General features: G+C 38.5%; 1 protein-coding gene across 6 annotated transcripts in view; it reads right to left on the bottom strand.

The window, feature by feature from the left end:
- GRIK1 (glutamate ionotropic receptor kainate type subunit 1) overlaps positions 1-25,512 on the bottom strand; it is a 376,065-nt gene that overhangs the window by 22,600 nt on the left and 327,953 nt on the right. For all 6 annotated transcript variants that reach the window (XM_075593906.1, XM_075593909.1, XM_075593911.1 and 3 more), the window contains 4 exons: positions 20,946-21,064; positions 13,751-13,968; positions 9,285-9,510; positions 4,854-5,104 (listed from right to left, as the gene is read on the bottom strand). In XM_075593906.1, the coding sequence (XP_075450021.1) occupies positions 4,854-5,104; positions 9,285-9,510; positions 13,751-13,968; positions 20,946-21,064 (814 nt within the window). The remainder of the gene's footprint in view (positions 1-4,853; positions 5,105-9,284; positions 9,511-13,750; positions 13,969-20,945; positions 21,065-25,512) is intronic.

Below are 25,512 nucleotides of genomic sequence, written 5' to 3'. Positions count from 1 at the left end.
TGTGCTCATATTTTTAATCTTCTACAGTTAGAGGATTTGTGTAAATAGCCTCAGAAAGGACTTCTTTCCCATGTACACTATACAGTATGAACTCGTAACGTTAATATTACAATTATGTTTTTATGTGATTTGTAGTAAAGTTTTTTGTATACGTTATTGTGCTATGGCTACTTTTAATTTCTTTTTCATGTGATGTATGAGGCATTCATAATCATCCAATACCACAGTTCATGCTGAAGAGTGTATAAGTTAAGTTTAATAGAGATTATTTTTCTTTATATCTTCACACTCATTCACAGGTCTTGGTAATTCTGTAATATCATCCACTGAGTACTTTTGGTTATATAATTCAAGAAGGCACTATACCATGTTCATTGAAAAGCAGGTGGAAAAATACTCTTTTAGATTGAGTCTCTATCTGGATAAAGTGTTGGAGGAGCACATTTCTATTGAAGAATTCTCATATTTCTCTATTGGGTAATGTCCTACCTGAATGGGTGCACACCACAGTGTTTGGAGGACACAGGCTGTATATATAAGTTATTGAAGCAATATTGCATTGTTTTCTCTTCATGTCCATCTAAAAATAACAGCACCCTCAACCAGAGTTCAAGTACCAATGAGGACTTTCTTTCTTCATATTTTAATATTTATATCAAGAATGTTTTTGGACAAACCGTCAAGCCTTCTGGGCTGCAGGACACTGGATAATACATTCATTTTGATACTGTATTAAGGAAGTTGTATTCATTACTGTGACAGGGTCTTTTGAGCACTAAGGTTGTGTTTACATCATACAGAGCCATGCAGTTTTTAATTTTCGTTACTCAAGATTATGATTGATTAAAAACAGAAAATGCTGTTTAAGAGCTCCAGTGCGTTTGAAAGTTCTGTTCACTCAAAGGTAGTGGAATTAAACTAATTTGGTTCAAGGTATCTCCTTTCTTTCATCAATTAAGTATTATGCTGCAATATTACACGATACCATACTCCATTGGAAAAATAAAAAATAAATAGATTTAAGTGCAGATCTGTATGTGTGGATGTAAACATGTCTGTAGATGTTGTCAAAGATGTTATGTTTTAACCTAAAGAATGTTTCGGAATGATTGACCAACCTTTTCCTGGAAATACATGTTGCCTGCAGTTGGAATATACATTTTATTTGTAATCATTTTACATTATAAATGCTCTAAACTCCTTTTTGTATTTGGCAAATCTGGTACTATTACAGTATCTGCACAATTTTTTTGCTCCAGATTTGTAGCCAGGAGACCTAGATATATAACCCCCAAAAGAGAAGAGATGGGCACATTTTATGCGATATTCAAATCTGCTGACAATGTGGCATTTCTTCGCAGCCTTGGTTTCAAAAAGTGACAATTGCCTACCTTTGTGCGTGCGTATGCAATACCACCGGCCACCACCGCACATCTGATTAATTTGTGAAAAGTGCAACAGGAGTAATTTAATTATACTTTGTTCATTCAATTAGCATATATCCCAGGAGGTGCTCCTGTTTGTGCACAAGTGTCTCTCCACATGTAGTTTGAAGGTGGGTTTGAGGGGATATATATATATAGTCTCTCTCCCCTTCCCCCGCACTATTTCAGGGTCTGGAACTTTGGGTAAGAATTTAACGTGTAAACTTTTCAAACCGAATATCTACACATTTACAGGCGGATGTTATGACATTCGGAGAAAGGTGGGAGGACAAATTGAAAACAATGGTGGTTTGAAAGTCATGCACCCTTGAATTCTATAGCAGGTTTTAGCCCACCTCCCCAGCAGTGCAAGATCTTTGTAACACTTTCCTGTTTGTGATCATTTGTTGCCAATGTTCCCATCAGTTTTAGCTGTAAACTGCAACAATAGTCAATGCTACCTTAGTAATATCCAGATACAGCTGTATCCTGTACCTGCTGATTTACACTGACCGAAGGATTGATTGGAAATGAAAGGCGGCCATTTAGTTAGGCACACAATCAGGATTTTTAAAGATTTATAACAGGAGCACCAAACGATTGCCAGTTATTTAAGAATGCAGAATTATACATTGCCAGATGCTTTATATGTTAAAATAAGAAAAATGAAAAACAAAAAGCGGGCGCGGGGGGATGTAGTATTGCTGCTTTAATTGGGGCACTATCACATAGAAAGTCCCTTTTGACTTCAATTGGGAGTTTTCTGCAATGATGCCCCGATTGGCACTCTCACAGTTTAATGAATGAATTCCTTTGTATAGCTCTATTAGTGTGGAAAAAATATTATCTGTATACCTTACAATACCTGGGATGGGAATGTAGTGCTGCTGCTTTAACAGAGGTTGTGTCAATGTATGCTATCATATCTGAATTGGCAGTGTTTGCCCAAACACTCAATAATACACAAGAGGTGAACTTACAGAAAAAGGTGGTATTTTCTACTCTGGGCTGTAATAAACACAAGCATGGATGTTCACTGGCCATCACCCAGGGGGCGTCATGCTATTTTTACTAATTTTCTAGGGAGAAATAAAAGTACAGTCACTGCGCCAGGCTCACAGCTTCATGTCATCGGGGGCCACATAGTCCTTATGCCGCTGTTTTCCGGCAGTGAAAGGGGTCAGGTTGAATATGGCAATTTAATCATTATATATACTGTACATGAAGTGGAATAATCTTTAATACCAGAGATAAGCGAATGTGACAAATTCTACCTGCAAATTCTTTGCAGTGTTTTTGATAAAATGTGATTCGCAGTCAAATATTCAACCTAGAATTTGATATGGAAACATTCCGGCGAATTTACCTAAAACCGCTGGCGTTTCAGCTTCTCTCTCACTTTTTCAAATGTCATAACATTCCATCGGTGAATGTCCATACAATGGCCCCTAATGCAGACATTGGATCCTTGGAGGGGATGCCAGGCGTTAATGCTTTATGCGCAGGAGTGTTTTTTATTGCAATTTTTTAAAAGAGGCGAATGTGCCCGATTGGTGAATACGCAGAAGTTGAATGTCTGCGAATAATTTCAACATCTTTATTAATTATTATTTATAAAGTCTTATTAAATATTTATTGATTATATATAATTCCACTGGGGGTCTTTAGCAACATCTTATTCAATAAATATTTATTACATAAATTTCTGTATATATTTGAATCTACATTATTAAATTAATATATATATATATATATATACACACACACATATATATATATATACACACACACACACACACACACACACACACACACACACACACACACACACACACACACACACACACACACACACACACACACACACACACACACACACACACACACACACACACACACACACACACACACACATCCACACACACTGTATATATATCAAGTTTAGATGGCATTCAACTAGACTATTTCAAAAACGATGTGGACAGGAAGTATTGATAGATGGGATTCTGGTGAATGAAATTAACATGAAAATGAAGATGGATGGAGCGCATTTGGAAGAAACAAGACAGTCTTTAAAGGGAACCTTAAGAGGAAAGTATTTGACCAATATATTCTACCTACTGTATGCTCACATATGGTTGTGAAACATGAACCATCAATGCGAAGATAATTCCGAAGCTTCAGACAATTTAAAGTGGCATGGAGAGATGTATGCTGAGTATTACCCGAAGAGACATGAAAAAGATTGAGTGGGTTAGGAAGCAAACAAAAGTCTGCAACATTATGACAAAGGTGAAGAAATGGAGAGACAGTGGGTCGGTCATATTGCAAGAACAAATGACCATCATTGGGCAAAGATGGTACTCAACTGAATGGCAAGAGAGCTCGTATCACTATTTATCCTACAGTATGTGGATTGCAGCGCCTAGCAGACTTTAGATTCCCATGGGCAGTTACTTTGTATTTGTGATTAAAAAATATTTGTATACAGTATATGAATTTTATATTCATCACTTGGTACGTTTTCTGGTGCCTCAATATTTCTTTGCACGGACACATTAGCTTGATTACGTCACACATGCAGGAGATACTGTTACTATACAATGACAACATTGTGCACTGTTTTCTGTTTCACTGTGGTGTTTACATAGAGCTTACTATATTTGCAGTGTTTCTGGTTTTGTCTTCACAAAGATTCCAACAGGTACTGAAACATTTGACATTAAACATGCACTTTTGGAATCTAATTATCATTGGAAGTGCCTTCCCTTCTTTATATACAGTACAGTATATATCTCGTCGCTTTAGCGGTAAAACTCATTAAGTGCATTTTTGGCTAAAACTCACTAAATGCACTTCCCGACATGCAATTTCTTGATATTTCTAGTGAAAAACTCATTAAAGACAGCAGATCTTCAGAACTTGTCATATCAAAATACCTTCCCTTTTAAATACAGAAATTTCCCTGTCAAAAAGAACATTTAATCGTATTTTCCTCAGTACTCAAAGTGTAGTTAATGACTTTTACTTCTACAACGACGATACATATTCTCCCACAGCACCCAGGCCCCTAACCTCCTGGCCAGGTCCGTCAGCAGCTACCCTTAAACCTTCCCTTTTAGTTAGCTCAGTTGGCCCCTTTCTCTCTTTCCCTTACCTTTCCGGCTAGCTCTGGCTGTACCGTCCCCTCTTTCCCTTTCAACCCTTGAGGGAATTGCCAGGAGAAGAAGTGGCAACAACTGTGTTGACTCATTTTTGCCTCTGGCTCGAGCATATCGGGCCAAGCCGTGGCTCGGAATGCTGGTTCGGAGGGGTCTGATTTAGCATCGACTGTCCAAGCAGATGTCAGTTACACAGACTCATACCTTCCACAGAAAGATCTCTAACTCACCTGCTTAACTAGGATATAGGAAAGAACCACACACTCACCTGTTCTATATCACTGTTTTTCCTGGATTTATATATAAATTCTCCTATTGCTACAAAGACTGATAGAACAAGCCCTGCGGCAAGTACAATAAAGATGCCACCGATATTTTCCACTCCCAAAGCACTGGCTTCTTTACTGTCCTCTTCTGGGCAGCCGTTCCCACGCCACCACTTCTCTTTGATCATGTGTAATTTCCCTTCCTCTTGCAACTGGAGTATGGCAATGGTGATTTTATCTCTGTAAGGGGATCCTGCAGAAAGAAAAGCCACACGCTAATCACACAAACAATGCAAATGGCAGCAAAGTAGGGTTCACAGCACACGATCAGTCCAGATTGTGAGCAGAAAGTGCGCATGGCCACTGTCATTTACTTAATATGTTTGTAATGGAAAATACAACTTCATAGCGACTCCCATTGTTTTGGATGGAAAACGGCGGCTTTCTATCCAATCACAAATAAAAGAAGAAAAAAAAGCCACTGTTGACAACACCAGTTTTAAATGTTTTATTACATCCATGGTTTGGTGCAAGCAAGGCACTTTTGTCAGTGTTCTAACTACATTAACGACCGTGTATAGCAGAGTGGCCAACTCCAGTTCTGAAGAGCCACAAACTGGTCAGGTTTTAAGGATATCCCTGCTTCAGCACAGGTGGCTCAATCAGTGGCTCAATCATTGACTGAGCTACTGATTTAACCACCTTATGCTGAAGCAGGGATATCCTTAAAAGCGAACCTGCTGGTGGCCCATGAAGACTGGAGTTGGCTACCCCTGGTGTATAGTGTTCCTCTGGAGACCCCCTCTGTTTGCTTTTTGTGAAATCCAGTCTAGAGTAGACGTTTAGTTTTTCCCAGTTATAGATAAAGAGGATCACTTTGAGTCCCAGTGTTTTTATCAGTTATGAGGGACACTCATTTTACCCACAAGCTGCTGACAAACAGTTACAGAAAATAATATTTTGTTGTGCACTTTCTGTTTTTCTGGATCCTGGCAGCCAAGAGTGGGACAATTTGAAAGCTAAATATTTCCAAAAGTACGCTTTATTTTTTAATATAAAGGCTAGCGTAGTCTTCTTTATTAAATCATGTTTTATTCACAGTAATCTATACTTTATTTTTTGCTACATATCCACAATCATGGGACATTTTAGCACAAGATATCTTGACGGATTCAATATCTCAGCTCTATTATATCGTACTGTAGTATGCAGCACATTGAAAAATGTAGCACTATAAGGCCTGGAACATCTCAGAAGACCGGAGCAAGAACAAGGGGCAAACTAAGGATCCACTGACATCCACCCAGGATGGCACGGATTGAAAAAAGGCCATCGGGCATGGATCCCTGATTTTCTGTTTTTGTTCATTTTTGTGCCAGCGTGCTAGGATTATTTTTTAATGCTTTTGTGGTTTTTTATTTTTAACTTTCCCATCAGACTTGGATGTTTTTGAATGGCTTGGGGTTTTTTAATTTTTAATTAGCCATCGGACTTGGATTGTTTTATATTTTTTTTATTTCTGGTGGGCATCTGCCCTTCGTTGGATTTATCTGCGGTTCCCCTGAGGATGAAGACAGCTTTCATTCCGACTGGGGTCACACATTTATTTATGTAGGGCCTCCACGGATGGCCTAGGTAGCCACAGTGACAATCAATGGATTAAAACGTTTGTATTTAAATGATGTGATCATGTTTTTTTGTATGGCTAATAGGGCTTTTGCCCATTAATGTAGGGTGGGGTTGTTTTGTGGGGGGGGGGGTTATGGGAGTAGGTTCCCAGATGAGGGAGATTAGGTCTCCCAGTGAGGTTATGGGGGGTTAACCCTTGTATGCTATAGCGATTGTACCGCTATGACATACAATGGGTGTAGTAGGGTAGTTAGGGTGTTTGAATTAACTCTTCATTACCTTAGTGGCCATGAAGGCATGCATAATGCATATGACTTCCAATGAGTTCATTTATGTATTTTGTTAATTGGGAAGGAAGATGCCTGGTATATATTGCATTGCAATATATACCTGGCATTTTCCTTATCCTATGACTAACACAAGCAAGCGTCACAGTCAGTTAGCGCCACCCCCACCCCAGCAGTCACCTCAAGACAGTCAGCCCCCCCCCCCCCCCACCCCTTTGCGGCAGTCACCGCCCCCCCCGGCAGTCACCCACGGCAGTCACCACATCCCCCTGGCAGTCACCCCCACCCCACATGGAAGTCACCCCCTGGCAGTCACCCCCCAGCAGTCATCGGCCTCCCCGGCAGTCGCCATCCCACCCAGCAGTCACCCCCCAGCAGTCACCGGGCCCATCCTGACCATCCCCAAGGTAAGTCTATTTTTTTAATATGTATTTGGGTGGGAGTAATTTTTATATGTATTGTTTTTTTTAATTATGTATTGTGAGGCTTTTTTTTATATGCATTGGGGGCTTTTTTAGACGTATTGCTTTTTTTTGTTAGATATTTTTGGGGGTCTTTTTTTAATATGCACTTGGGTCTTTTTTTAATATGCACTTGGGTCTTTTTTATATGCACTGGGGTCTTTTTTTAATATGCACTTGGGTCTTTTTTTAATATGCACTTGGGTCTTTTTTATATGCACTGGGGTCTTTTTTATATGCACTGGGGTCTTTTTTATATGCACTGGGGTCTTTTTTATATGCACTGGGGTCTTTTTTATATGCATTGGGGGTTTATTTTTAGATGCATTGGGGTCGTTACAGTCTTTTTTCAGATGCATTGGGGTAATTTTCATGTATTTGCGTGGGTTTTATATGTATTTAGGGTTTTTAAAAAATCTATTGGGGGTTATATGTATTTTTTTTTAAATATGTATTGAGGAGGTGTTTTTTAAAATATGTATTTGGGGGGATGTTATATATTTGGGGTGGGGGGGTGGGGGAGGTTGTATATCTTTGGGGGGTGGGGATTTTTTAAATATGTATTTGGAGGTGGGAAGTTTTTAGCATTGGGAGTGTCTTTTTTTGGTATATATTGTGTGAGGGGGGGAGGGAATGAGTGAGAGTGGGATAATTGATGGAAGGGGGGTGAGTGAGAGGAGAGAGGGGGTGAGTGAGGAAAAGAGGTAGTAAGAGTGAGACGCAGGGTAGACAAATACATGTGAGGCTGGGGGGAGCGGGGATTGGGGGAGAGTAAGAGGTGAGGCGGAGGGGAGAGAAATACCTGTGAGACGGGAAGGGAAATACAGGGGGCCCGAGGTGTGAAATGGGGAGGGGGGTCATGAGGTGTGAAATGGGGCTTGAAACACTGCAGACAGGGGGAGAAGGCCCCGGTCAGAACTGTAGTCCTGCGCCCCGGGAAATCTGTCTGCGGCCCCGACGCCGGGATAGCTTCTAAGTTATCTGGCTAAAGCTGCGTTAGCCAGATAATGCATTGTTAGCCATAGACAAACGAGTGGCCTAACGGCCATTAATTTTGCATAAAATTAGATTTGTTACTACAGTACCAGTTAAATCATGTAAAACTAACATCCGTTACCTAACTAGGTAACATCATGCTAGTAAGCAGATTTAAAAGACTTCTATGAATCTACCCCATGCTGCTATTTACAATTATTCTCATGAAATTTCCCCACATTTTCTAAAAAAATCTGGCAGTGCGAAAATTTACGAAGTTTAAGAAAAAAAAACTGAAAAATGTATTGACCCAATTGAAAAGACATTTGCAACTAACACATCAAATCTAATGTCTAGCATTTCAGTACATTGCATCTTTCTCTATCTGATGACTTGTATTTTATAGGGTTTGTCCTAGTCTATAAATATATTTGTCATTGTACGCTTGTCACTTGTACTGTATTAGCATTTCCTAATCACAGTTTCTAGATACAGTTGTTTAGTGTGTGCGAATTTCCACACTCATGCCAAAAGCCTGCATCTATGCAATTTGAACCCTGTGTTTTAAATATTAGAACAGCCTTAAGGAATTTGTGTGAGTTGTGTAGATTCGCCCTTTAATGTAACTTGTAGGGTGGGTGCTTTTTACCCTTTTTTTACCCCTTATAAATTGTTGTATATTTCGTTTCCAAGAAACCAAAAACAGCCCTGATTTATGGCTGATTGCTAAATTTGTATAAGAACATTCAATAACATGAATAAGTACTTTTGTGATGATATTAGCATCTCCATTTGACGGGGATATACTAACTTCTTCAGGACAGTGTAATGTCTTAAACCAGGGGAGGCCAACTCCAGTCCTCAAGGGCCTCCAAACAGGTCAGGTTTTAAGGAAATCCCTGCTTCAGCACAGGTGGCTCAATCAGTGGCTGAAGCAGGACAATCCTTTTAGCCTGATCTGTTGGTTGCCCTTGTGGACTGGAGTTGGTCATTCCTGTCTTTAACAGTGCAGGGCACATGTTGGGTTTGTATTATTATGCCGATGCTCCTTTTGTGCAGATCCTGCCAGAAAGCCACTTACCAATTGGTGTTCCAACACCATAACCTTTGGAGTCAATAAGCCCTCCGATCTGAGTGAGGTTACAGTTTCTTTGAGTGACATATTCAATGCTTGTTGACTCCATCAGTAGGGCATAGTCAGTAGTGAGCACTCGCTGAATTCCTTCATCGTTGTTTTTCACCAGTGCAGTTTGCTGTCTGCTACTCATAAATGCCCACATCTTCTCATACGTGGAAATCTTGGATTTCTGTAAATTATAGAAGCAGACATCAGAAGACAAGCACCAGCCTCGTACATTCATTACTAGTTGGTTAATCAGAGAAAGAGTGATTTAGGAGGTAACATCGCTGTCCTACAGTACTTGGAATCCCAATGCCAACTTCTGCTGACCTTGAACAAGTCACAGATAAAAAAAAAATAGAACAGGAGTGGACAACTCCAGTTCTCCAGGGCTAATGTCAAAGACTGAGCCACTGATTGAGCCACTTGTACTGAAGCAGGGATATCCTTCAAACCTTACCTGTTTGTGGCTGTTGAAAACTGCCGCTGGCCACCCCTGACATAATATCGCGTTATAACTCAGAATATCACAGAGTTTCCGTAGGATTCAATGGCAGTGATAACGAAGAATATCACAACATAACGCAACAAAGGTTAAAAAAAAAAACAACCTGGCTACATGTTTATCTAAATGTGCAGTATGAGTTTGTGATTTAGTGCAGTTTTTCTCAGCCAAATCACCTTATTCCATAAGAACAAACGTGTAAAATAACCTGCGTTATTTTCAAACTCACTATTCCACAATATTTCACCTAACAGTAAACATAATTTCTCTTGGATTAAATGACCAAATCTGCAGTCCTATCCTTAAACGTGTCTACTCAGTTAAAACGGAGTCATACACACATTTCAAAGAATTGTTTTACTTTTATGTCCAGAAAATGCATGTAATATGATCCCACATTATTCGTGACCCTACATACTCTATGGATTAATTAGCGAGATGTAGGAGTTAACAATGTTTAACTGTGCGGTTATGTGCAGATAAAATCAAAGAAGCAAGAATATTTCCATGCTAATGTGGTATATATGAGTGTCCTCCTTGTAGTTTTCTTGTAAGTGAAAGGGCACATTTTACATGTTGGGTGAGATCCGTGCCATGTCTGAGGTGATTTAGTGAACGCGCTTAAATGTAAATTCATGGTTTATCAACTCATTTCAAATCATGTTGCTTTTTTTTACTGAGTGACAACAGCAAATCCCAACATTTGAAGGTGATTCGTCACAGAGTTGGTCCAGCAGTCTAATTTTTGTGTTTAGTAAATGTGACAGAAGACAAATTGTCTCATACTGTACTGTATGTAGCTATAATTTTATTCAATGGCCTCCCCTGTTTATCTTCTTATGTTTCTAGCACCAAATATTTGATTATAAACTCTACAGGGCTTGGACATGTTAATATAATGTTATAGTATATCACTGTTACACACACTGCTCCTCTAGGCAATTTTTTAAAATATTATTTGGATTATAAAGCTTTTATACTGTACTTTAATGTTAAAAAAACCCCCAACTAAATGGGGTATTTTATATGAATACCATGCATTCTGGCAATTTTAAACAGTTGTGTCCTTAAGTGCTTTAAAATAAGTTCTTTGCTATTGCCCCATCTCTGAGACACTCATATTGCTTGCTAAAAGAAAATACAGTACTGTGATCAATTGGTATTGCAAGATGCATATTTCAGGTGTCCCTAAATATTATTTTAATACCATGACATCAAGCCTAGAAACTGGATACACTATTTACTGTACCAATATAGTAATAACATGCTGCTGGGATATACAGTAGCTCATTCAAGCAACATCTATAGTCTTTCGCAATGATCTTATTTTGATTATAGAGATGACAGTATTAATAATTTATATAATGCTGTTTGCATACTCTATAAAACTATTATACAAGCATTTGAATCAATGCTATACATACATAAATAATTTAGAAAAATGACTTTAAAATATCCCAACTTGATATTATTATTATGTATGGTACCATTAAAGCTGTTTGCTAAGATCAGCTTCTTTGCTGCCATTCTATCATAAATATGTTACCGTAATTGTTAGGACATTTATTCTACACAAAATCTTTTGTCTACAGTATGTTGAGTTTTATAGTGCACATAATTGTTATAAGGAAAGATTATTTAAAGCAAATTCAACCATCTCAAAGGCTGTTAAATGCTAGTTCTTCTCACCACCCAGAATAAATAAGGTGTTCAAAGGCACTTTGAAACACTTCAATGCAATGCTCTCTGGAAGAATTAAAAAGTTAAATTGTCTAACTTGCCCAGGTCCATAAGACTATGCGATACATACTGTATGGTATTCACAGCCTATTAATAATTCTGACATTGACATTTTACATAAGTGTGCTATGAAATTAAATATATTGGTCAAAATACACCTGTTTTCCCATGCTTCGATCCTCTTGAGTATCTAGTTGTGGATGCTTTAATTAAGCATTATTCAAAGCAAACTGGAATACAGTACTCACTACTTTTCAATGGTTTCTAGGAAACCAACTTTAAAGAACAAAGATATATTATAACCTGGATTAGTGCAGAAGCAGCATAATTACAAAGGTTTTTCAAGAGGAAACTGATGGAACTAAGGATTGGTTAGTTTATAATACTATACTCTGTGTAATACTTTTATTTATTTAGAGTCTACATTGTCACATGTGGCTATCTAGGCCCCCGTTAAGGACTTAGGTACAGAGTGAAAATCAATGGATTTAATGGTTTATTTTTATGATGTTTTTATTTATTGTAATATCTATTTTGTTTAATGTATTTTTTTAAGCTTTTGAATAGGCAAAAGTTCAATTAGGCATATTGGTTAATAGGACTATTGCCCATTATTGTGTGGGGGTGTACTCTTGTTGGGGATAGGGGGGTGGGTGATGGGGGTAGTTTCCTTAGGGTGGGTAGTTAGGCCTACCGGTGTGGGTAGCTGGAGGGGTTAACCCCCCCCATTACCATAGTGGTTAGTCACTAAGGTAATGCAGGGGGGTAAGTACTGTATTTTAAGATTGTATATGTATCCTTTTTATTCCTTCTTGCTCACTATTGATTGCTAATGTGGCTATTTAGGCCCCCATTGAGCCACAGTAAAAATCTGTGGTGGTTGTATGGTTATAATGTATTTGAAATGGGCGAAGTTGACCCCTTCATTACCTTAGGGTAGGTAGTGTAGTTTAATGTTTATATTAACCCCTTTGTAGCACGTTCTGGTCAGCTAGTCAAGAAAATCAATACCTAGGCGACCCGTGAATTACTAAGGGGATTATTTATTATAATGTATTTTTCATTAATTTTTTTATCATCTTTTTCAGGTTGGTTTAGCTTATCTTTCCTATGTACAGTATATAATGGTCAGTATATTGGCCATTTTCTACATAAAAGAAATAGGGCTAACGCCAGCCTGGAGTACATGATAAAATATTTGTAGTCTTTCTGGCATTTATCCCATTCTGATAAATATCGGAACTTGATGAATATCATTTTTTAACCCCCCAAATTTGGTATTAGGCCTCTTTTATCGGATTTTTATTTTTATCGGATCCAATGTTTTTGATTTATCCGATAAAAACGACTTCATTTTTGGCGGTGTACTTTTGATGTAATGCACGCTAAAAATAAGACACTTTTTTGGCGATAATACCGCATATTCAGGTTACCGCAGCTTGATGTAACTGGGCCAAGGAGTCTGAAAAGGACAAGCCCTGCATGTCTGACCCCTGGTGTCCTATGAAAGAAGGCCACACTGCTCTATTGACTGTCTGACCTCACGTTTGGCTGATATGAACAAACATAGCCCATGCACACAAAATATCCACTTGCCTCATTACACAAACATTGAAGAGATCACGATATCAGCTGAGCCAGTTGTACTCTGCAAATGGTAAACAGTAGCACAACCGGGGGGGGGGGGGATTGATATTGCATTTACAGAGGCCCTGCACTCTTCCCCACAGAAATGAACTGATTGCCAGGGGAGAGAGTGCGGTCTCTGTAACAGAGTGGCCCTCATCGGCGTCATGCAACGTTGAGTCATCATGGTGACGCAGCATCACCGATGCGTTGTCATGGCAACGTGCCACCATGTGACACAGTGACATCATGACGATGCTGCATCACATGATGACGATACGTCAATGGGGAGGGCAAGTATATACACACGCACTTCATTGCTCTAGCTGATAACACAACATATTGCATTATAATGCAGAATTTCACACCATTTCCATAGAATTATTTATCAGTGATAACGCAGAATTTTACAGAATATGCCGCCACAACGTGCCAGCGGGAGCAATAACCTTTGTTATATATGTATAGTTTATTTAGTATCATGCAGTAAACTATACAACTTACTTAACAAACTGTATAATGTTAGAAAATTGCAGAAGTTAAATGTTTCCCTTACCTTAAAAAAAGTCATCGTCGATCCATCTCTGACAGCTCCATATTCTATTTTTGTTTGTTTTGCCAAATCATCTGCTGAATCTATGGGGGACTCCATTCTCTCCACCGTTAGGAAGGCAGCCAGGTTTGCAGTGTAGGAGGAGATGATGATCAAGGTAAAAAACCACCATATACCTCCCACTATTCTGGTAGAAAGAGCTTTGGGCATTAGCTCGGACCCTGTCACAAGACACAGTCATTATGTCACAGAACGCACAATAACAATCATTTGATTTATGGAAAGTATCTCTTAATGGACCAGGTAATAGTCCGGTGCAGGAGAACACTTTGACAACGATGTCTATGAGTGATCTAATAGTAAGCAGGCATATAGTGAACCAATTCTATCAAAAACATTGTAAATATCTGTAGCCCGTGATCTTTCCCCCCTGAAATCAATGAAGTCTAAATGTACATGAAGAGATTAGTAAAGCTGGTAGGTTTATAGGCTGTTACATTTGATCTAAAGCTTTAAGGGCCACTAGGATGACTTGTTTCAGCACATGCTGTACAGTATTACACAAAGCAGTTGCTGCCATTTGAGACTTTCTTTTGTAATTATTTCTGCTCGTTAAAATCTGATCCCATTCATGTAAAAGCTAATTCTTACAAGTGGATTTGATGGGTTAAGTAGTTATTTTTTACTGTGTAACACTTTTTTGTGTCCAACAAAGACTCTTCAGTAGCTAAGGCATTGCAAGCTGTATGGTACAGTATATAAAGTGGTTTGTCACATTTGGTACCATTGGTACAGGCTACCGTTTTGAATAAAATGTCATGTATCAAAGGTCCCCTGATGTGTTCATGCTCAGAATGCTTCAGTGCCAATTTAAAAGCAAAAACTAGTTTGGTTCGCAGACTCCAAACCATTTATTTTCCAGGGACACACATAATAAAGTCCCATTGTTTCTTCTGTATCTCTTCTGGCTGTCATTATCTCATTAACCTAATCTGATAATGTTTTCATTATATTGTAGTTACCACTGCTTTATTTAAACTGAAATGCCATTAGCTACTGTACCTTTACTATTTGTCAGTTCATTATCGGAAGCCTGAACATAAATCTTAAAATAAAGAGCACTTAATGTGCAAAAAGACCTGAAATAATGTGCACCTTTCCAAAACATGTCACTACTTTGGTTAAATCTGGCATTTTTTTCTATTTATGTTTATTGTTTTAACAAAATTGTTATGTCAAAATGTAAGATTGGCTGGCTTATTTTTTTTTACATTTTTGGATTGGTTAGACGTTTTATTTCTTTAAATGTTTTGTTGGTTAGCTGTATAATTTCTTTAATTGTTTTGTTGGTTAGGTGTTTATTTAATTGTATTCTATTATTTTGGGATAACATCATTGTAATTATTTTGCCGTTTCGGTGTTAGATTAATTTTATTGATGTGTAGTTGAGGCTTTTAAGTTCTTTTATTCTTGTGGTGTTTAGGTGCTTGTTTATTTAATTATTGTGTATTTTTGTGCTTGATGATTTTTTTTTATAGGTTGGCAATTGACTGCTATAATACCTTATCATGCACATATTATATGGGTATGGTGTACCACTGTGCCAATCAAAAGATAAAGGGTGGGTATAGTGGCCCCGGGGTGGGTGGTTAGGTCTCCTGGGTGGGTAGTGGGGGAGGGTGAGTTAACCCCTTAATTACTATAGCGGTTATTAACCGCTATGGTGATTAAGGGGTTAGGGGCCATTAGATTGTATTTTTTCTTGTTATATTATTCTGTTCCGGCCAACAGAGGACATGGACGTGGAGTATGGTGATGAGGATGCCCTACACCCTGAAAGGGGTAAGTAGAAGTTTTATTCACTTTATGATGCTGTATATTGTTTTATTTAGAAAGGGAAAATGCACTATTATCCATATCTGATAATAGAAATATTGCCCAGTACTGCGGACGAAACGCGTATTAGTTTTTTTAAAATGTTTATTGGGGAAAGAGGGATTGGGTCAAGGGGTAGTAGCCCCAAGGGTGGGTATTTATGCCCACTGGGGGGTAGTAGGACTGGATAACCCCTTCATTACCATAGCGGTTTCCACCGCTATGGTAGTGAGGGGTTAACTCCTCCCACAACCTTCCCGCAAACAACCCACCCTTGGGCTACTAACCCCTTCATCCACCCCTTCTGCCCCCAATAAACAGACTATAGAAGTTGAACCCCTTTATTGCCTTACCGGCTAGCCGCTAAGGTAATAAAGCTGTTTTAATAAAAAAAATTATACTAGTGTACATGAGCAGGGTGTCTTCGGAGCAGAACCTCGTTGATTTCAGGTCCATGGACCCCCTGCTTCCCGAGATATAAGCCCTGTTATGAGGTGCCGGTATCCCCAAGCAATGTTTAAATATCCCACGTCACGTGACCGAGACATTTAAACACATAGGAGATACCGGCACCTCATATCTGGGCCTGTATCTCGGGAAGCAGGGGGACCCCGGACCTAAAATCAACAAGGTTTTGCTCAGGAGACCCCCTGCTCTTCTACACTAGTATTTTTTTTTTTTATAAAAACACTGTGATCGCTGGCGAGATATGCGTAGGGAGAGGCATCTCTCTCTGTGCAGCTCTGCAGCTAGATCACATGGGGAGACCTTTGAGTGAGGCTGAGATGAGTTTTTCTGCCTCGCCGAGCGGTTTAGTAATTTTCCTGCCGCTCGGTTTGAGTCGGGTTCAGATACTTTCTGAACACTGTGATAACTCAAATTTCAAACCGTTCGGCGGGAACAAGCCAAACCGTTCCAGATAGCAGCAAAATCATCAGAGCTACTAGAATAAGGCCCCATAGTGTTTTGGGTCATCTCGTTACATATATTTAGTTGTGTTGCATTATTGTTGTCTATTTTTCTATCTCTCACATGTACCTTCATTCAAGGTTGCGCTTTGGATTTGTTGCTGTTCTGTCTTGTGAATGTTGGGAAACATCCTTTTGAAAAAGCTGCATCTTATCTAAGGTTGTTTGTATACTAAGTGGCATTTTCCCTTCTTTTTATTCTTAACTTCACAGATTTTAGATGGTATTTACATATTCACTTGACCTTACTGATTAAGCAAATAAATTCTCTCACTGGTGAACATTGTTAAAATTGTTATTCTTTCCACTGGTTAAGATTTTTTTCTCCTTTGGTGATTATTTTGTGCTTGTTATTTTTGCTTTGTATCTCATGGGAAAGCCCTATTTTCGGGTCTGAAACATCTCTTACAGGGAATCAGCAAATCACTTGGGAACCCTAACTCTAAAGATGTTGCCTTGTTGGCAGCCTTGGGCGACAGTTTCGAACATCTCCACTAGCTACAGTAACATCAAATTTACCAATCATTAAAATGCGGTTATTGTTCTGGAATTAAAATGTTTGTTGTAAAAATAAATAAATAAATAAATAATGTATTTTGTATGGTCTTTAAGATGGTACTCATATGAATCAAAATTACAGCAGGTAAATCTAACTCTTAATCGGCTACTTAATAAAAGTAGCCTAGTAAATAGACTTTTGAAGTGGGAAGACGTGTGTTCCCATAAGAAATTCTGCAAGATTTATTAATACATTCAATTGGTTGCTATGAGAAGGAAAAGGACAATGTACACATTGTGATTATTGCACCCTTTATCTTCAAACTCAGGCAAGTATGAGCTTGGATTGCTGTGGGTGAGATGCTCAACACAAGTATTTGTTAGCATTCAATATAAACCTCAGTGGTAGCACTAAAATACATTAGACAGGTCGACACTTGACATGCAACTGTTTCTAGCAGGAATCTGGGTCAGAGACAATACTTGCTGAAGTCTCTTTAGTGCATTTTAATGGCAGACATGACAGCCAATCCTGATCCAGACTTTGCTCACGCTCTGTAGAAAAGAGAAAGCCTGATCATCACATTTAAGAATTTAAACAAACGGCTTCCAGTCAAGCACAACATCAAGCTTCTGCAGCGAGAAAAGGAATCACACTAGATGCAGAGGGTACTAACTGTTCATCTTTTGTTTAAACTCTGTATGTTTTACCCCTTCAACCCTGGAGGAAAATGCAATGTCAGGAAAAGCATAGTGTTGCAAGTCCCTCCAGTAATGAAGGGGTGATGGATGGTCCACTTACAATCACACGTACCGCACGGTTTGCGCATGGAAACATTTGCATTGACATACAAATGTTTTTTGCTTTTTAAGCTTCTTGATAAAACAAGCAGAGTCTGGTTGGGGCTGACTGTCATGTACCCAAGGTAGTGGTAACTAACAGACACTGCGTCCCACAGTTTGCTGTGGATGATGGTAAACTCCAGAGGTAGGATATTGTACTCAGAAGCCAGAGGGGAAGTGAATCTCACAAACGGAGTCAGTCATAAGTGGATACACAAACCTGCCTGATACTGTAAAACCTCACACTGCTCACACTGAAAGGTTGCTCGATAACATTTACTATATACACATAAGGTATATTAAACAGTATGGCCTCGGTGTGTTGTTCATAAATAGTATTTCGCTGAAACATGTCAGCTTTGTTGACTAAAAAGTGTTTTCCAGACTTGGATAAATTCAAGGAAAAAATATGTTTTTGAATGAAATTAGTAAGACATTTTCTCTCTTCTACAAAACAAAAAACAGCTGAATAAAGTTTCACAAAACTAGGAGTATGTTCGCAGGTAGTATTTTTGCAGAAACATTTCTTTTATATCAAAAATGAGAATTTAATGAGAAAGATCTTGGCTTGCCAAGTTTACAGTTCTAAATGTTACCTTGGAGCTGGGGATTGGTCATTATAAACATTTGGACGGAAATGCATACAGTGTACTTTGTGCAATAACAATACTGTATAAGGAATATGGAGCTTCTTCTGGTAATAATTCTATATACATACTCATATATAGCACCACTAATGTCCATCACAAGCTACTTCAAATGTCTAGCAAATATGCAACAGTACATACAGTAAATGACCCATAGAAATAAGTGATATATATATATATACAGTATATAGTATGTGTTCATATGTGTGTGTGTGTGTGTGTGTGTATGTATATATATATATATATATATATATATATATATATATATATATATTATATATATATATATGTGTAAATATTTGTAATTATTAGCACACATCTACGTTACAAGTCATAATTGTCCAAAAGTGTAGCTGGGGCCTCTGATTGCTATTCTCAGGAGTAACATACATGTAAACATGATCAAACATGACTCTGATTCAATTCCATTGTCAGTAAACCTCAAAAGGGATGCAAGTTTGGAAAGGCCAATGGTAGATATCTGACCATAAACCGGCCCTTATTATGACACTAACAGGCTTAAAATATGTACTAAACACTTTCATTGTGTCCTACATGATACTGTACATGATGTGCTTGTGTGTGTCTGTGTGTATATGTATATTATATTTACAAGGAAAGATACATTGGGCTTTACTTTGAATTTTCAAGTACTGTATGACCTGGGATATAGTACTGCCAAACGCTGCATGCTACAACAGATTCAATCTAAGCTTTCTAATGCCATTCACCTATGAATAAGTAAATAGTACTGGTTTATTTCTTATTTTGGTGAAGGAATAAGCCTTCATGTGATGCTTATTCCTTCATTAATGTGTATATTAAGTGTGTCTATCATTTGGGAAATGGAAATGTACACGTGATTGATGGGTAACTTAGTCACTCTTTGGTCTGCTCTTTGATTCGAATTCAAGTGGGATTACTTTCTTGATAATGGATTTCACAGATGTTGAACACCCCCTATTCACTAATGTAAAAGCTAATGCTAATACCTCACAAGAAGGTCACACTTGGAGAAAGAGAATATGGTAAAAGCCTGCTGGTCTTTCCATTAAAGCAGCAGTGCATCTACACTTAACAGTAGGGGAGCTCGCTGCTGTGCAAAGTCTCTTGAATTTGTTTTTATTACGATTTCTTCTGAAGGAATCAGATGTTTTAAAGCAGCAGTACAATTTAGCAAGATATCTTGGAGATGGGATACGAGGAGATTGCGCAGCTCACCCATGTAACACCTTGGTTATCATTGCTAATGCATAAATTGCAAGGTGCAATGATACAAACCAGTGACATTTTGTCTTTCCTTGATTTGATGTCCGCTGACACTAAAATAATTGAGGCTGTTTTACACTGAGACAGGAAAGGCCTGGCATTATTAACAAATCAGAGGTAAGGTTTAATTGCTAGAGCAACAGAACAAAATGCAGTGGAATTTACAATCTAACCTCAAAGGCGTATGAGTAATATAAGAAGACAGTGCAGTGATACTAGGTATATTGCTATGCACGCAGTAACGTACTAAACATATAGGGTACTCCGTCTTTGTATCTGGGCCCCATAAATATCAATTATATTATTTTTCTCTAAGCTACTGGAATACTTCACTATGCAATGTAATCACAGTAAAGGGAATCACTATAAAAAAAAATATACATTGGTATATTTTGACTGGGTATGTTTTAAAAATGCTAAAACAAGGTGTATGTGTGGGTGCTATCATTCAACTACTACAGCCCTTTCTGCAATGCAGTAAAGGTAATTCATGGCTGGACTTTCAAGCATAGAACGGCTTGGAAAGGGATTCTCTTCTCAAGACAGTGGCATACAGCAATAAGGACAAAGGTTCTGTAAGAAAATCTCTGCAGGCATGAAATACAATGTATCCTAATATGCTACTTATGTTCTGTATAACAGCTGCCAAAGAGCAAGAAGAGAGGAAAGTCATTATTTTGTATTACTTACAGTATTTCGATAAGGATACCACAATGTAATAAATATTGTGAATATCCTTTTACATTTCAGTGAAAGAGTGAGGCCTTACACGTGCTGACATGCAGTGTGTTTTCAGTAAGCTAACGCCAGGGTTTACAGTATATAATGAAGGCGAAGATGGGAGACGGAGTGGCTCAGACTGGCACTGAGTTTGAAGCAGGGGAACCTGGTTCAATTCCCAGTGTCAGCTCCTTGTGACCTTGGGCAAGGTCACTTTATCACCCTGTGCCTCAGGCACCAAAAAATAGATTGTAAGCTCCACGGGGCAGGGACCTGTGCCCGCAAAATGTGCTATTATTATTATGGTGGAGTTTACCATCACAGAAGCCCCTGAGCAGACTGTGGGATGTGTGCGACAATGACTTGTAACCTGTGTACCTTGCTGCATGAGAGCTCCAACTCCAAACCAGAAACTATTTAGCAAAGTAAAATTGTTTTCCACCACGTCGGAGTCAGGGTTGCACGGGTGTGGATTGTACCACTCATAAGGTGTGAACCTGCGGTTGTTAACAGAAACAGTCTGTAAACATCGGATAAAAATACAATGCATCAGCAAACCTGCTAAACAAAGCAGAAAGAAAAGAGAAAGTTAAGTCAAATCAATGTTAAATCACGGGCTATTTCATCATAAACAATCATGGATTCACATAATCAATGTCTTCACAAATGAATGGCATAAATATTACGCGTGATTATTGAGGATATTGTAAGCCAAAGTGAAGCAGGAGATTGACTCAGAGGAAGCAGTAACTGCCAAATTACAATGAAAGTGTGTTATGAAATAACAGATACATTGAAGGATGGAAAATAAGTACAGTATATAGTTAATGAAAAGTGGAGGTAATTTTCAGGTTCCCTAGAAGCAGCTTCACAAATTCAGGTCGGCGGCTGCTACTCTAGGATTTAGCCTTTTTTCCTTCTCATACATAGCCACGCTCCATCTCCGAAATGGATAAATAGGAGGTGTTTTGTTAAACTGCGATAGTGCCGGTTAGGGGACTATCTCTCGGAAACTCCCACTGAAGTCAAAGGGAGTTTCTCTGCGATCGGGCTCTATTTGGCGCTATCCCAGTTTAATGAATATCCCCCACAGATCCAAAGAGTAAAGTTCATTGGGGCAAACATGATGCAAATTCACCTTGGGTGAGGTTATTTATCAATGACTCCCGGTGTGACACACAAACACACAAACACACACATTGCTCTCAATTGCTTCCTGTTCTGTGCACCAGATATGAATCTGAAAACTTGATATATAACCTACAGTACATATCTAAATACCTGGGGTCTCTTTAATAAAGTCTACTGGTCTGAAAAACTATTGCAACAAGTGTAAAACAATTGCACCAGATTTATTAAAGGAAATCTCCAAATGCTTTCAATGGAAGTCCTTTGTTTGCTTTTCTTTTAAATTATGATGCTGGTTTTGTCCCAGTTTTGAAGTTCGGTGTCTCTAGTAAATAGACCTGCCAGATCAAACAATTCTTCCCAATTAGGTATTCTTCTTTGATACACAACCTATGGGGGCTATTTATGAAAGTGAAAAATGGCTAAATCCTTGAAAACCAGGGCAATTTCCTGAATGACCTTGTGTATCTGTCAATTTATAAAGCTTGTTCTGATGAATTTTCTCCCCTGTTTGCCCGTGTTGCCTGAGGTAACACTAATTAAACCATTAGGGGATTTTCTACAAGAAAGCTGATAAAGGACGCATTACCTATTTTGCTCTGCCCAGCAATTACACATGCAGAGTTTTAAATCCTAAAGTACTTAATACAGCTTCACACCTTTATTTTGCCCTTTTCTTATCCTCCACCTCTGAGATGGCCTTAGGGATTCACTCTTCTTATACTCATAAGTTTAGTTTCATATTATGTATACATTTGAGCACACTGCTAAATATTTCACTAGCTTTAATAGAATAGCACTAGGTCAAAGTAATGGAAGAGATTTTATATATATATATATATATATATATTAAAAAAATATATAAAAATATATATAGATAAAATATATATATATTTTTATCTATATATATCTATATATATAATAAGGACAGCGCTGATGCACTAGCAAAGAGACTACAATGGAAGTCCCCTAATATAGTAATATATATAATATATAGTATCCAAAGATGCACAAACTGCAGTGAGGAAATAGTATTAAATAGTACAGATATATTAATAAAAAACATGTCCACATGTATTCATTAATAGGACTAAAAAAGACACATATTAAATAGTTAAATGAAATCTTTAAAAATATACTAAAATATAAATAAAAGTCCACGAGATACTATAAATAAAAGTCCAAATGAACCAATAGTAAAAAAACAAAAAATCCTTAGCAGGTCCTGGCTGCTTTTGTCACGGGGTAAACCACTCCCAGCTTGGAATCTAAGAGAAAAAAATAGGAAGAGAAAGCACACGCTCCTAGTGTGATAAAGTATGGACAATTTATTAAAAGTTTTGTAGATCTGTGTACATCAAACTCACAAATGCCGGTAGGTCTTAGGCATGTATGAGTATCAACTCAAACTCCATCTTAGCTGTCAAATTGGGAGCAATGTCCGCCGCACTCCAGCTCTCCAGCATGGTGATGAATCCAGTCAGCTCCCTCCCGGAAAACCGGAAGTGGTGATAGTGTTCCTGGAGAGCAATTCCCCGGCAATAGTTACTTCACGTATCGGGTTCCCCACTCACAGGAGTTCTCTAGGACTGCTCACAGGGTGCCCGGCTAATGAATAATGTCGGTTCTCAGCTTAGGACAGAGCTGAAACTTTATTTCCTTACGCGTTTTGTCGTATGGCACGACTTCATCAGAGGTTAATACTGTTCTGAGTGATCTCCAATTTATACATTGATGTCCAGCTGATGTTAATTGATGTTTTCAAATCAGACAATAACATGTAGCATTTAAAATTGTTTAGCCAGACCAAAATCTAACCATGAGAACTACATTGGACAGCAATAAAGATACAATTATAAAAAATAAGATTATTTGAATACATTTATAGAGATTTAGAGATATGTATGTAGCATGGTTCGCTCAGACTGCCTCTATACCCCCTGTCATATAAGCCCTTAGGAGCTCTAGGCTGTGACAGGTTATCCTTGGGGCATTGACCCCCCTCATGCTGACTCTGAGTGACAGAAGAGGTGACCTATCTGCATTCTACTATGTGACATCTGCAGTGTGCCAAATAAAGCATCCCTTTTTATACACACCTGCCTGAGCTTTCTGTCTATTGGGTAGGGGTATGGATGGAATCTGCCCTAGTGGAGGACTGACTCTGGTAATCCTGGATCCCACTGGAGCTGGAGGCGCTGACACCCTGAGTTGAACATCAAGATCATCAAAAGCCTGTCCTGTTCCCCACAACATCATGGACCACTCAGCTCTCCTGGACCCTCACAGGTATGACCGCACCACAACTGCAGTAACCAGAGGTACATCTTCCAGAGAGGGGTGGGAGGGGGGAGAAACTGTGCAACATGTATAATGTGTCTTAATACATGGATAGACCTGGTTACACTATATATTGTATATTGATCATAGTCACATTGTTGTGTGACGTGATTATAAATTAGTTTATCCTATACTGTGTTGGAACTAGCAAGAAATAAACACTAACAAACCAAATAAGCAAATATAACAGTTTTTGCAATTTATATAAGCTACGCAATATAGCAGAACAGTGCTCTAGAATTTGTTGATATAGAAAGACCAAAAAAGAGAAATAATGAACAAATTGCTCAGGTATCAAAAAAGGTGCACTTAAATTTAATTTGATTAATTAGAATGAATTTCTAATAGTATCCATTATGGATGATGATAAACTGTTGTGTTGCTAGTACTAGATTGAGGACATTTAAACTTCTGATCCATGTTACTGTTCCCGAATGAGAGTAACGTTGATAGTTGTTCTCTATACCCATCCCAGACCATAATCACATCATCTATGTACTGGCCATAGAACACCAGACTGTCCCCCAGCCGAGCATTCCCCCACACATGAAGGCTTTCCAAGAGCCCCATGTATAGGTTGGCATAGCTGGGAGCGAATCTGGAGCCCATGGCCATACCACAAATCTGTAAATTATATTTTTGTTCAAATAAAAAATAGTTGTGTTCCAATATGGATGATATGCTAAAAATAATGAACTATCTCTGGGAGGAGCAAAGTGTGATGTCTTTTTCCAGAAAATGTCTCACTGCATTTATGCCCTTATTGTTATTAATGCACGTATACAGTGATGACACATCGCACGTGGCCCAAAGGTAGGTAGGTGTCTTTCCATGTGATGTTGGAGGTGGTCGATGACATGCAACGTGTCCCTTAAATATGACCTCAAGTTTGTGACATACGGTTGTAAAAAGTAATCAACAAATTGGAAATCACTCCACACAGTATCTACCTCTGATCAAGTCATGCCATACGACGAAACACGTAAGGAAGTAAAGTTTAAACTCTGTCCTAAGCAGAGAACCGGCATTATTTATTAGGCGGGCATCATGTGAGCAATCCTAGAGAACTCCTGTGAAGGGGGAACCCGAAACGTGAAGCACCTATTGCCGGGGGATTCCTCTCCAGGAACACTATCATCACTTCCGTTTTCTGGGAGGAGCTGACGGCATTCATAACCACACTGAAAAGCTGGAGTGCGGTGGACATTACTCCCAACAGGACGGCTGAGATGCAGTTTGAGTTGATACTCATACTAAGACCTACCGGCGTTTGTGAGTTTGATGTACACAGATCTACAAAAGTTTTAATAAATTGTCCATACTTTAGCACACTTGGACTGTGTGCTTTCTCTTCATTTTTGATATAGATATAGATATACACACACATAAACAGTGGCGACAAAAAGTTTGGAAACCCCAAATGACAAGGATGGATATTCCATAGTTTTTACATGATATCCTTCTTGAATCAAATCCT

The sequence above is a fragment of the Ascaphus truei genome, chromosome 3 (genome assembly GCF_040206685.1).
Source record: "Ascaphus truei isolate aAscTru1 chromosome 3, aAscTru1.hap1, whole genome shotgun sequence".
NCBI lineage: Eukaryota > Metazoa > Chordata > Amphibia > Anura > Ascaphidae > Ascaphus > Ascaphus truei.
This window is presented reverse-complemented; position numbering and strand designations above follow the sequence as displayed.